The 13,648-nt window shown below is 33.9% G+C and overlaps 1 protein-coding gene across 3 annotated transcripts in view; it reads right to left on the bottom strand.

The window, feature by feature from the left end:
- The window catches only part of LOC126746342 (DNA topoisomerase 2), a 229,390-nt gene that overhangs the window by 77,593 nt on the left and 138,149 nt on the right, over window positions 1-13,648 (bottom strand). For all 3 annotated transcript variants that reach the window (XM_050454561.1, XM_050454562.1, XM_050454563.1), the window contains exon 15: window positions 904-1,052. In XM_050454561.1, the coding sequence (XP_050310518.1) occupies window positions 904-1,052 (149 nt within the window). The remainder of the gene's footprint in view (window positions 1-903; window positions 1,053-13,648) is intronic.

Raw genomic sequence — 13,648 nt, 5'->3', positions numbered from 1 at the left:
GCGTACTTTGCCACAACTACGTGCTAAACTACAGGAAATATGGGATAGTTTCACCCCTGAATTTTGTGAAGGTCTAGTTGGTACAATGCCTCATAAAGATCAGGCTGTTATTCAAGCTAAGGGCGACGTTACGCCTTACTAATTTGTATTTTCCTTTTTTAAAACTCACTTATTCCAATATTTAGTTGTCAGCATTTTTCAATTATTTACCAAGTAATTAAATACTAAATAACTTAAAATATATAAATGAATTATAAAAACAATATAAGCTTGTTCATTTCATATTTATGATTAAAAAAAATTTAATAAAATATTTTCGCTAAATGGGCATTTCATTTCAAAATAACTGCTTGTTCCAACATATAGTTGTTAGGGCTCGTACACAATTCAATCATATAGGTACTTTTTTATTTTTTAAATGGTTTTTTAAATCCTTTTAATAAGTGTGTTATATCCGTTTATGTAGTCCAATTGTATTAATAATGTATCTTGTTGTCTATATTAAGTTTTATTTTATAATATTTTAAAGTTCAAGGAAAAAAACACTAATAATTGTTTTATAATTTAAATAAGCACCAATTACATCCATTGTAGCACCCTAGGCCGAAACGTCGGCAGTATTAAAGTCGAAAACTGAGTTTTATTTGACCAACCGACTTAGCAAGAAGCATAAAAACGTTGTTTGAAAATGTTTCCCCGTCACCCAAAACTCACTCGTCGACTTAGGTCATAAAGTAAAACACGCTGCTGTTAAATTTAGATTTTTTCTCTTAAAATATTAACTGTCCTTTTTTATATTTTGTTTTTTTTTTTTGAAAAACCGTTTTTTTTTTTAATTTTGAAATTTTATAAATTATGACTATCATCATAACCATCCTATTTAATTATATTTTACTTACATACCTTCACATTTCTCTAAGATAAATTTAGCTTGTTGAGTAAGTTTTTGCGCTTCAGCTTCTAATTTGTCCTCTAAATGTTTTTTCCTTTTCTGGTACATATCCAGTCTTAATTTGAAATATTCCTTCAAAATCTCCATGCAAGAATCATACCTAAAAAAAAAGTTTTTTCATAATAATTTCTTTGAAAGGCATGGAGTATGTTTAGTATAATTATTAATTTAAAAAATACTTAAAATTATAATTGAAATATTACTTGAGTATTATTAAATTGTTCGTAAAAAATTATTTGTAGCTGCTAACGAACGGCACTCCTTTAATTCGTAAAGTCATAATACGATTTTTCAAACTCAAAAAGATTCCAAGATTCCACGATTTTCCAGATTCAAACAAAATACAGTTTAAATATTTCATAAACTTACTTTGTTAATCACTGTATGTAGTAAATGGAGTTTGCTTACCACTAGCATCTTCGGGCGAAGATTAACATTTAAGTTTTATTAGAAAGATGCTCAAGTTAAACTAATCAATTTTAATATTTGCATAAAGATTTTAACATTGTTAGCAATTCTCGTCTTGAGTGGTTAAAAATGGTTTTGGCAAAAATTCTACTTCCGACAACAGGATTATGCCAGCCACTCCAAAACTCGAACGTTAATTTCTCTAAACTATTTTCAATTCGCAAAGAGTGTTTTGGATCGTTATCCTGCTGGAACGTAAAGCGCAGTGGCATTTCCCTCTCTGCATAAGGGAGCATGACATTTTTCATGACATTTCTAGATTTGGTGTGATATGTCTATGTACCATCGTGCCGAAAAAAAACTGGGACATTAAAATTTAGGTAGGAAATTGTCTCCTAGTCTATTATAGTAAATCGCATTCCATGGGTATGGTATGCATATTTACGCCGAGTCTTAATAATTACATATTTAAATAATAATATTGATACAAAACATTTTTATTTTTCGATATTTATTTTTATTTGGAACACATTTTATAAATAAACCAAAACTACCGTAAAGTAGGGCTACTTTGTGACATTGCCACTTTTAACTAAAATTAATTTTTTTACCAGGTCGCTAAAAACGATAGAACGATTTAAATTTCATATAACAATAGTGTACCGGGTGCGCCATCTAGGTCAATATGACAAAAGCCGGTAGCAAAACATCGCTCCTCATACCAAAGCAGAGTTGAAAATTAGGCAAACAGGTGTTTTTCGATTTGTGTGTAAACTTTCTATTGAGCGCAAAAAACCCTGAAAGATTTTTTTAACTAAGGTAAGTTTATATTAAAGTATAATATGTTTGCTTGCTTTACTGTAAAGATTGTATACTTTCGAGTTTTTTTTAAATTTCTTTTTTCTACGAACGTACTACGTTACTACGTACTACGTTTTGTACTTTTTTCTACGAAAAAAGTACAAAACGAGGAGCGACTTTGTGACAAAAAAAAATGTCACAAAGTAGCCCCGCCCCATACCTGTTAAACAAAGACCAAAAAAATTGTTTTCTTTTAGATACAATGCCAAGGGCGTACAAAAAAAAATTCGCTGCCGCAGCTACAAAAGCTATACAGAAGAAACGTTAGCTGAAGCTCTTAATGATTTAAAAAATAAACGAATATCATGACGCGGTGCTGCGGAAAAATATGGTATACATCGAAATACTTTATGGCTGAAAATTAAAGAACGTCACAAAAACAGGCCTGGACAACGAAAAGTATTTACCGACTAAGAAGAAGATGCCTTTGCCGCCCATATTATCACTGTGTCAACTTTTGGTTTTCCCGTAAGCACATTTGATCTAAAAAAAATTTTGATCTTGTTAAATCGTATATAGAACGTCAAGGCAAAAAAGTTAAGACTTTTAAAAACAATATACAAGTCCTTTTTGAAGCGACAACCGCAGCTTTCACAGAGAATCGCGCAGAATATTACACATGCTAGTGCTGCCACTGATGAAGAAACTGTAAAAAATTTCTTTGATAATTTGGAGGCTGAGTTAGAAGGAATTCCTGCAGAAAATATATGGAATTATGACGAAACAAACCTTGTTGACGACCTAGGCCAGGCAAAAATAATAACCAAAAGGGGAACAAAGTACCCTGAGCGAATCAGAAACTCTTCCAAAGCCTGTACTTCTCTAATGGTATGCGGAAATGCCGAGGGTCAATTAGCTCCACTTTATATTAATTATAAATCTCAAAAATTATGGAATACATGGACTGAAAATGGACCCGCAAACGCCCGATATAATAGAACGGCTTTGGGATGGTTTGACTACCAAGTTTTTGAGGATTGGTTTTTAAATCTTATGCTGCCAATATTAAAACGGCAAGAAGGGCGAAAGGCCCTTATAGGAGATAATCTTAGCTCGCATTTAAATCAGCAGGTCATTCAAGCATGTGAAGCTAACAATATTCGCGTTATACCTTTACCTCCTAATACAACGCATCTACTCCAACCACTTGACGTGGCCTTTTTCCGCCCAATGAAGGAAAAATGGCGCAAAATTTTAAACGAGTGGAAGGCAAGCAACTACGGCAGCAGAGTCTCTTCCATACCAAAGGAAGAATTTCCAAGCCTTTTAAAAAAGCTGATGACTCAGTTAGAAGAAAGAGGACCTGATAGCCTAAGATCTGGTTTTAGAAAGACAGGCTTTTATCCTTTAGATCGAAACGAGGTCATGGACCTTTTATGCACTCGTATTGTAACAGCAGATACCGAAATAGCTGAGGTTGTGGGTAATAGTTTTATTCAACACCTTACCAATGTAAGGACTGACGCAACCAAAGGGAGGCAGATCAAAAGAAGAAAGCGCCTAAACGTTCCACCAGGTAAAAGCATAAGTAGTAGTGATTTTAACATCCCATCTGCTCCCATTTCTGCTGAGAATACGCAAAACAACGATGACCCTCAACCTGGACCCTCCGGCATCCAACAAAAGAAACGCCTAAAAAGCGGTCGAGATAATAGATCAACATTAGATAGTTCCAGTGAAAATCAGGACCAAATTAAATACATGGAAAATGATGACAGTCCATGGGATGAACATTTTTCCAGTGATGAAGATGAACGGGTACTTGAAGAAAGAACTGTAGCCCAAAAAGCAGAAAAGTCAGAGGGAAAGTACGTCGTTGTTAAATTTGAAGGAAAGTATTTTCCAGGTCAAGTTACGACCGTATACAGCATAGGAGAGACAGTAAATGTGATGGAACGTGTTGGAAAGCAGTGGAAGTGGCCTCAAAAGAAAGACGAGATATTTTATAGAAATGAGGAAATTATTATGGGCATAAATGCCCCAATTCAACGTGGAAGAAGAGCGTTATTTGACATTCCAGAGTTAAGTGATTTTGTTGTGTAATCACAGGTGTATCATATATTATTTACGACCAGTTTTATTACTTAGTTTTCTTTTGTTTAAAGTTACCTTAATAATTATTAACATTAACATTAATAAACATTTTGTTAATATTTTGCATAAGAGCATTTAGACGTGTAAAATAAAAGTTATTTTGTAATTATTTATGTGTTTTTATCTATCAAATATCCTTATTAAAAATTTTAATATTATATATTTTTTGTATATAAATAGAGCATGGGTGTTACTTTGTGCCAAAATTGTATTTCACGTTAAATATCAAACAAAATGATCCCTGTCACAAAGTAACCCCGACCCATGGGGTGACTTTGTAACACTTTATTTTGTTTTTTTCTCAAATTCTACTTCACATGTCGAGTTGTCGATTTGAATCAAGAAAGAACAAATATGAAACGATAAGTTGGTATATCTAAAATAATATTATTTGCAAGTTTACATGATTTATCATCAAAAACCTAAACAACTGTCACAAAGTAGCCCCACTTTACGGTAACTAATATCTTTTTTGATAATATGGAATAAAAAAATATTAATACTTAGTAAGCGCACCGTCGTTATCAATTACAGCTTGCGGTCCCATGCGTTTTATCTGTAGGCCATCTATCTTTAGGCGTAATTCATTCTGATTTCTAGGCTTAATGTTATCTTTATACATATATTTTGCCATTTTACCCCAAACGTTTTCAATTGGGTTGATATCAGGGCTTTTCGAGGGCCACGGTAAAACTTGAATTTGTTTGTCGGCTAGATAGTTTTGAATTATACGGGCTGTATGTATAGGAGCATTATCATGTTGGAAGATAAGATCTTGCCCATAGACTACACCAACCGATGGCATCATAAAATTGTTCAGGATATTGCAATATCCCAACCTATTCGGGCGCTCTCATCCCCACCAATTTCTGGCGTCATCAAATGATGACGCTGGGCGCTAATGGGTTAATAAACATGCACCTTTTCGCAAAAAGAAAATTTACGAAAAACTTTAATCCATGGATAGTAGACAATATCAAATTCTTAATAAAACTCAGGGATAAAGCAAGTCGTGATTACAATAGGGTCAAAACTAAAAATAAGTTAAATTACTATAGATCACTGCGAAATTTTACAAAACATGCCATAATAAGAGAAAAAGTGAGTTACTTTAACCAAATGTTTAAAAAACTGGCAAAGAATTTTGAGCTATAGCAAAAAATAAAAATTCTAAATCTACGTAAAACTCCTGACACTCCACAATTCTTGCAAGACCTCGAAAAACTGAACACTTACTTTTTTACCCCAAATAGTATAGGCACAGTGACACCTTAAATAAAATTAATTTTTTTAACTCAAATGTACTATCGTGCCGAAAAAAAACTGGGACAGCAAAATCTCCTAAATCTCTTGGTCTATTAAAATATTATATTTTGATGTTGTTAAAGTTAATTTAATTTTATGACAGCCGCGTTAACAAAATCGTTCTGTCAAAATTCCTGCATTATCTCCTCAACAAAAAGCGATAATATACACTCGTCTGATGGATGGAGTTCCTATAAGAAGAATCGCAGAAGAATTGGGCATTAGTAAAAATACCGTACCTTAGCTAAGGCAAAAATTGCAGAATATGGAGCTATTGTAAGAAATCCAGGTTCTGGTCGACCAACAATTTCAAACGACATTCAAGATAGAGTTAGTTGGCTTTCTAAGAAACAATCGGTTTGAAACAGCAATAAAGGCGAAAGAAGACACGCATTTTCCTGGTTCTGCTAATACATACAGCTCGTAGATAAGAAATTCGGAAATTAAAAGTTGCTGTGCAACAAATAAAATATTATTGACTGAAGCAAACAAACAGAGAAGATTAGAATTTGCCCATCAATATGCACACCAAAAAAAGGCATTAAGCCTTTCCTGCACTATTTGACAAACGCCTGGTCCTCTAAAAGTAATCCAGGCCCAAACTTTTATACTAAAACGTCCACTTTGATTAGTCTTATGTGTATATCTTTCATCATATCTGGTATTAGAAGGGCTGTAAACACAGATTTTTTCATTATTGCACGATTGAAAGGTATTTTCATCCGAAAATATTACCGTTTCCCATATGTTGTTTTGGTGTGCATATTGATGGGCAAATTCTAATCTTCTCTGTTTGTTTGCTTCAGTCAATAATATTTTATTTGTTGCACAGCAACTTTTAATTTCCGAATTTCTTATCTACGAGCTGTATGTATTAGCAGAACCAGGAAAATGCGTGTCTTCTTTCGCCTTTATTGCTGTTTCAAACCGATTGTTTCTTAGAAAGCCAACTAACTCTATCTTGAATGTCGTTTGAAATTGTTGGTCGACCAGAACCTGGATTTCTTACAATAGCTCCATATTCTGCAATTTTTGCCTTAGCTAAGGTACGGTATTTTTACTAATGCCCAATTCTTCTGCGATTCTTCTTATAGGAACTCCATCCATCAGACGAGTGTATATTATCGCTTTTTGTTGAGGAGATAATGCAGGAATTTTGACAGAACGATTTTGTTAACGCGGCTGTCATAAAATTAAATTAACTTTAACAACATCAAAATATAATATTTTAATAGACCAAGAGATTTAGGAGATTTTGCTGTCCCAGTTTTTTTTCGGCACGATAGTACATTTGAGTTAAAAAAATTAATTTTATTTAAGGTGTCACTGTGCCTATACTATTTGGGGTAAAAAAGTAAGTGTTCAGTTTTTCGAGGTCTTGCAAGAATTGTGGAGTGTCAGGAGTTTTACGTAGATTTAGAATTTTTATTTTTTGCTATAGCTCAAAATTCTTTGCCAGTTTTTTAAACATTTGGTTAAAGTAACTCACTTTTTCTCTTATTATGGCATGTTTTGTAAAATTTCGCAGTGATCTATAGTAATTTAACTTATTTTTAGTTTTGACCCTATTGTAATCACGACTTGCTTTATCCCTGAGTTTTATTAAGAATTTGATATTGTCTACTATCCATGGATTAAAGTTTTTCGTAAATTTTCTTTTTGCGAAAAGGTGCATGTTTATTAACCCATTAGCGCCCAGCGTCATCATTTGATGACGCCAGAAATTGGTGGGGATGAGAGCGCCCGAGTAGGTTGGCGATTGCCGACGGCTGTCTAACGCATTAGAGCAATGCCTATACGCAATATTCTGCAGGTGGTATTTACTAGTGTTTGTGTTTACTTGTCCGGCGAAAATCACGTTGTTTCTTAAAGATTTTGACTAGAAAGACCTGCTATAGGCCTATAGATCATATTTCCTTTAGTAGTAGGGGTAAGATACTTTCTTTAGGGTGTTTTACAACCTATCCCATATACTTATGATTGGGAATCGGAAGATGATCTACCGCTGTCAAATTTCATAAAAAGGAAAAAGGTTGCATGCAGCACTAAATCCTGGACACCAAAATGGACTAAGGAAGAACCCATGTATGAAAATATTAAAGAAGAAGGTTGTGCCGAAGCTTTCCACAAAATAAAAGAAGAATTTCAGGAATTAACACCACTACAAATATTTGAGAAGTTTTTTGATGACGATCTTTATAATCTTCTTCAAACAGAGACCATGAGATACGCCCAACAGAAAAATAAACATGATTTTTTTGTAACTTCGGAGGACCTCAAAATTTTTATCGGATTTTTTTCTGGCTATCATGCCTTACCAAGTGAAATAGACTATTGGTCTGAAAGAGAAGATTTGGGTGTTCCATTAGTGAAAAATGCGTTTTCCATAAATGCCTACAAAGAAATAAAATCTTGTCTTCACTTAGCTGACAATTCCCTAGCAAATGATAACAAAGACGATAAGTCATTCAAAATAGGGCCATTTTTTGGGGCAATAAATACTAAATTTCAGCAATGGGGAGTTTTCCATACATTTCTATCGACTGATGAGATAATTGTAAAATATTTTGGACACCATGGCCTAAAGCAATTTATCAAAGAAAGGCGTATACGGTTTGGATACAAATTATGGGCACTTTGTAGTGATAATGGCTACAACTTTGCTTTGTACTGTGGAAAGGATAATAAATCAACAATAGAGCACAAGATTCCTCTAGTGACAAGAGTCGTAACAAGTATGCTGGAAACTGTAAAAAATCCTGAAAGACACATTATTTTCTTTGACAACTTTTTTACGAGTTACAACCTCTTGTGTAGCCTAAAAGAAAAAGGCTTCCGAGCCACAGGAACCGTAAGGGAAAATCGATCATCCAAGTGTCCCACCAAGTCATCCAAAGAACTCGAGAAGGAACCGAGAGGGGCCTATGACTGGCACTTTGACAGTAGCCAAAAAATTCTTGTAGTCAAATGGAATGATAGCAGGTGCGTTTCGGTGGCAACCAACTTTGATACACTTTTACCAACCACTAGTGTACAAAGGTGGAACAAAAAAGAAGGTGGTCGTGTTCCAGTTGCACAACCTCTTTTGATTGCCAACTACAATAAGCATATGGGAGGGGTGGACCACCATGATTGGTTGCTTGAAAAACATCACATTTCAAGAAAAGAAAAAAAATCCATAAAATACTTCAGGATGGATGTGGCTTATTCATACCTAAAGATTGGTCATGGAAGAAGAGTAGCCTTTGGTCGTCCCTTGAGTTTGTCAAATACGTCTCGGAGTAATGTTACAGAAAACGTAAAATATGATGGCAAGAATAACTTGGTAGCCAAGAGAGAAAAGCAAAGGAGATGTCAATTTAATACATGCCAAAGGAAACCCCGCACATTTTGTTCGAAATGTAATGTCACTCTTTGTGTACCTTTTGTTTTAACAATTTTCATAAAAAAAATTACTTTTTTAATTCATGTTTCATAATCGCCTCTGATTTTTTTATCAGTACATTAGTTTTATCTTGTAATATATGAAGTTTTTGTATTTACTTATTTGTTTTTTTTTTTAATATTTCAATATGGGATTACATATATTATATAAGCCCAGAGTCCTCATATGAGCACGGTCTATTTTTTGACCCAATGATCAAAAAAATTACACAAAAAAAAAAAAAAAAATTAATTTCTTTGGGCCAAAACAAACATGTTCACCAAAACTCAAATAGAAATTCAAAAAAAAAAGTTGGGCCTTAATAACCCATTAAGCAGGTTGGTAAAAGAGGAATAAAACATAGTCAGTTTATCATTTACCTCGCTAATTCAATAAATTTGGTGCCATGGTATATTCAGAGCATCGGTGTCAAAGTCTATTAGGTTTATATTTTTATAATCTCTATACGATATTGATTTTTGAAATTATGTTTATTAGCGATATTGAAATTTGGAAAAATTAGGTTATGGTCAGATACAGCTTCTGAAATCGCTACAGATGATTAAGACGTCACAAAATTACCAATATTTGTCAATATTACGTCAATTAGGGTCTGAGAATTCGCCTGGATATTTATTCGAGTTGGATCTGTTATAATTTGTGTTAAATTAAAATTTTTGGCTATATTTGTAATATTGACTTTTTGAGGTGTGTTTTGTAAGAAATTTATATTAAAATCACCCACAATAATCAAATTATGAAAATCTAAATTATTTAGTGCTAACAAATTTTTTAGTTTATTCATGAACTGTTTAGAATTAGATGATGGTGGACGATAGATACATACACGGTGTTCATTTGAAAACTTTCCACCACGGATTTATCGAAAACCACTGTTTAAAAAAAAACGCCGAAATACGCCAAAAGGTTTGTCAAGGGGGACAACTTTCTAACCTAAAATTACTTCCCCCCTTTCACCCTCGAACCCCCAGGGTTATCCCCTTAAAAATTTTCAAGGGGCATCGAGTAATAGCTTGTTTAAAACGTCTTACGAAGTCTTTTAATTTGACGTTTAGATTTTTTAAATCGGTCGATTCGTTTTCGAAAAAATTAGAAAAATCTTTGTTTATCTTAATTTGTTCAGATAGAAAACAAAAACATGAAAATATCAGTTTTTATTTCAATAAGTGTTCAAAATGTTGCCCGTTTTTAGCCAAACAATTATATAGGCGATGTTCAAATTCCTGACGGACATTTTCAAAAACATGTTGTGGGATATCATGGCAGCTGTCGATGATGCGTTGACGAAGTTCATCCAAACTTTCAGGTTGGGGAGTAAACACAAAAGATTTTAAATGACCCCATAGAAAAAAGTCTAACGGCGTTATATCAGGAGATCTAGCAGGCCATTCTATAGGCCCCCTTCGTCCTATCCATTTATCTGGAAACTCGTCGTCTAGCCATTGCCAAACGGGAAGAACATAGTGAGGAGTCTTGCTGGAAATATATTTCAGCCTCATCAAATATAGGGTTTCCATCATCATCGAGGAATCGAAGACGATTCGGGATGACCCTGGGGGGCAGAGGGTGAAGTAATTTTAGGTTAGAAAGTTGTCCCCCTTGACAAACCTTTCGGCGTATCCGTGGTGGAAACTTTTCAGATGAACACCCTGTATAAAGAGGTATGTTTTAGAATTAAGAATAAAACTTACACTAATAATTTCAAAGAGACCCTGAGTTTCAAAATCTCTATTTTCCAACTAAGAGTGAATATTTTTATTTATGTAAATAGCCATATAGCTACAATTTCTTAAAAATGTGTAGCAGGTATTTCATAGTTCTGAGAAAAATTACTTTCAGAAAGTCACGTTTCTGTAAGGCCAATTTTATATTGATCCATGTAAAACAAAAATTCATCAAAAGCAGTATTGATCTTATGTTAAGGTGATCCACCAACAGATTTCCCCGTTATATCCCTCGGCTGCTCCTCCGGGTATCAGGTGCCATCAAAGACAATTTTGAGATTCCCCGCTCCCCACGCCGAACTCCCTCCAGCCCACGCGCAACCCATCGTCATCATCCAAACACCATATGTAGCATGCCATCAATGAGGGAATTAAATTAATTTTATGCAGATACCATGCAGAAAAAATAGAATATAAGTATTGTGCCATGAAATTAGTAGTGTTTTGCCCTAAAATAAATAAATAAATATATATATATATACGTGGGTGTCCCAAAAGTATGGACACACCCAAAAATCTTGGGAAATATGGGCGCTAGAAAAAATCTTTAAATACAAAAGTTTTGGGAAACCAATCGGTGCATCTGATGGTGACCTTAAACTTGACCTTGACCTTCAAGGTTATTTAAAGGTCAAAGCGATTTTTTAAAATAATAAGGATTTCCATTTGAAGAAATGAGGTCGACCTTCAAATGAGGTTCTTGAAGGTCAAGCTCAAGGTCAAGTTTAAGGTCACCATCAGATGGACCGATTGATTCCCCAAAACTTTTGTATTTAAAGATTTTTTCAAGCGCCCATATTTCCCAAGATTTTTGGGTGTGTCCATACTTTTGGGACACCCTGTATATATATATTTCGGCAAGTTTCTAATGGAGGAAAGATAACAATAATATATTAATGGGAGCGTAATAGTATACCTATACTTATACTAGCAATATAAAATTCTCATTTAATACCAATATTTAATATGTTATCCCTTATATGCATGAGCCTAGAGCCTAGAATAACATCATGATAAAAAAAAAATCAAAATTCGGAAAAAAAACATAAACAAATTATAGATTCTTATTTATGGCCTTTCGGTACAAGACATTATATGGATTATAATCTTAACCTTACTTAATGCAAAATGACCAAGAAGAGAAAAAAACACAGAAGATTCGCAAAAGAGAGGCTAAATAGAATAAGATAAAGAATCACATAGATCAAGAAGTGGAAAAAATACCTTAAGTCAAATGTTTAATAATTACTCATCCCTCCCATTTCTAGGATTTTCACACCTTTTAACATTGAAAAACTCACTTAGGTCAACTATTCTCGATGCGACTTTTTTTTGCAGCTCGGAAATAGACTTTTGAGCGCTCTTTACATAACTTTTAAGTGTTTGAAGCGTGAGAGATACCTGCTCCTGAAATGATGTGATTTTGTCCAAGTTTCTCCTCCGAATTTGGTTTCATTGCAACTGGATAGTTCGTTTTAAATACCAACACTTCTCTCTTTAACGATTCTAAGCCATCGTTAAAGTCGGCCGCCATTTTATTAACTCGTGAACGGAGGCCTTTCAGGTTTTCCGATAATTCCAACAAATTTTAAGAATGATTGTACTTTAATATATTACCTACATCAGTACACAAACTTTATTTACTTTAATTTTGCCTTTAACTGCTTAAAAACTATAAAATGTTTAGAGCAAAACAAAACACAGCCTTCCGTTACTCGACCATGCGTACTTATCTGGTTAGCTATTTTGGGCACGGCCTAATCAGCAGACTTATTTTGCTGTGTGATTGCATACTGCATTGTTGAGGCTTAAAGCTCTATTTTAATTTTTTTAAATATTTATCATTATGGCTGTTTATACCCCTTCTGAAAAAGTTCAATTGAATAAATGGTTTTATGGAGGCAATTCGGCAGTACAATGCAGGGATCAATTCTGAGTAAATTTTGAAAATAGACTACTTTAATGTCGTGTTTAATTTTGAGACATCATTTTGCCTCCAAGAATGTAGAAATTGTCACATCAAAGCTTAAGTACCATCTATTAAAATGGTCCAGGAGATAAACGGCGGGAAGAAATGGTTTGTAGTGCTTTAGTTTTGTATTCAACAAGATCGAACAGAAGTGTTGGAGAGGAACTAGGTGTCCACCATAAAACTGTGACAAGTATCTGGAAAAACATGGATACAAATGTTTTAAATATTTTAAAACTCTAGGAGGTATTTTCTAAAGACCAGTGTCGAAGAATGGCATTTTGTGAAACCGTGATCGAAAGGGCAAATGAAAATAAAAATTTCTTAGAAAATATTTTGTTGTCAGATGAGTCTCTTTTTCAGATGAGTCTTCTTTTCCATTGCATGGTAAACAGAATCCTTTAATTGTTCGTTACTGGTCTCAAGAAAACGAGCACAAATTCTCAGTTCCGTACTCAGTACCCTCAAAAGTTGAATGTTTGGGCTGGTATTTTGGGCGACCATACGAGTATTATTGGGCCATTTTTCGTTGATGGTACTCACCCATCGAAAAAATAATGCCGAAAACTTGAGTTGCTACAAAATAAAGTTCTTCCAGCCGTTCAACTTTTGCCTTATACAGGGTGTCTACTATAAAAGCCGACAAACTTTAAGTGGTGATTATACAAGTCATTTGCAACAAAAAAGTCGTATAACATTTTTTCGAAAAGTTGTTAGTTCTTCTGGTATTTAACATTTTTTGATTTTATCAAAGTTCTTTGTTTTTTTTTCATATAAACAAAAATATCTCCGTTATTCTTACCACCACATAAAATTTAGATATACCATCTGAAAGAGAAGTAAATTTGCTATAAGATGGGTGGTGAATAATCGACTAATAAATGAGATAA

This window comes from Anthonomus grandis, chromosome 17, assembly GCF_022605725.1.
Source record: "Anthonomus grandis grandis chromosome 17, icAntGran1.3, whole genome shotgun sequence".
Taxonomy (NCBI): domain Eukaryota; kingdom Metazoa; phylum Arthropoda; class Insecta; order Coleoptera; family Curculionidae; genus Anthonomus; species Anthonomus grandis.
The sequence above is the reverse complement of the archived record's forward strand: the minus strand, read 5'-3'. Positions and strand labels throughout refer to the sequence as shown.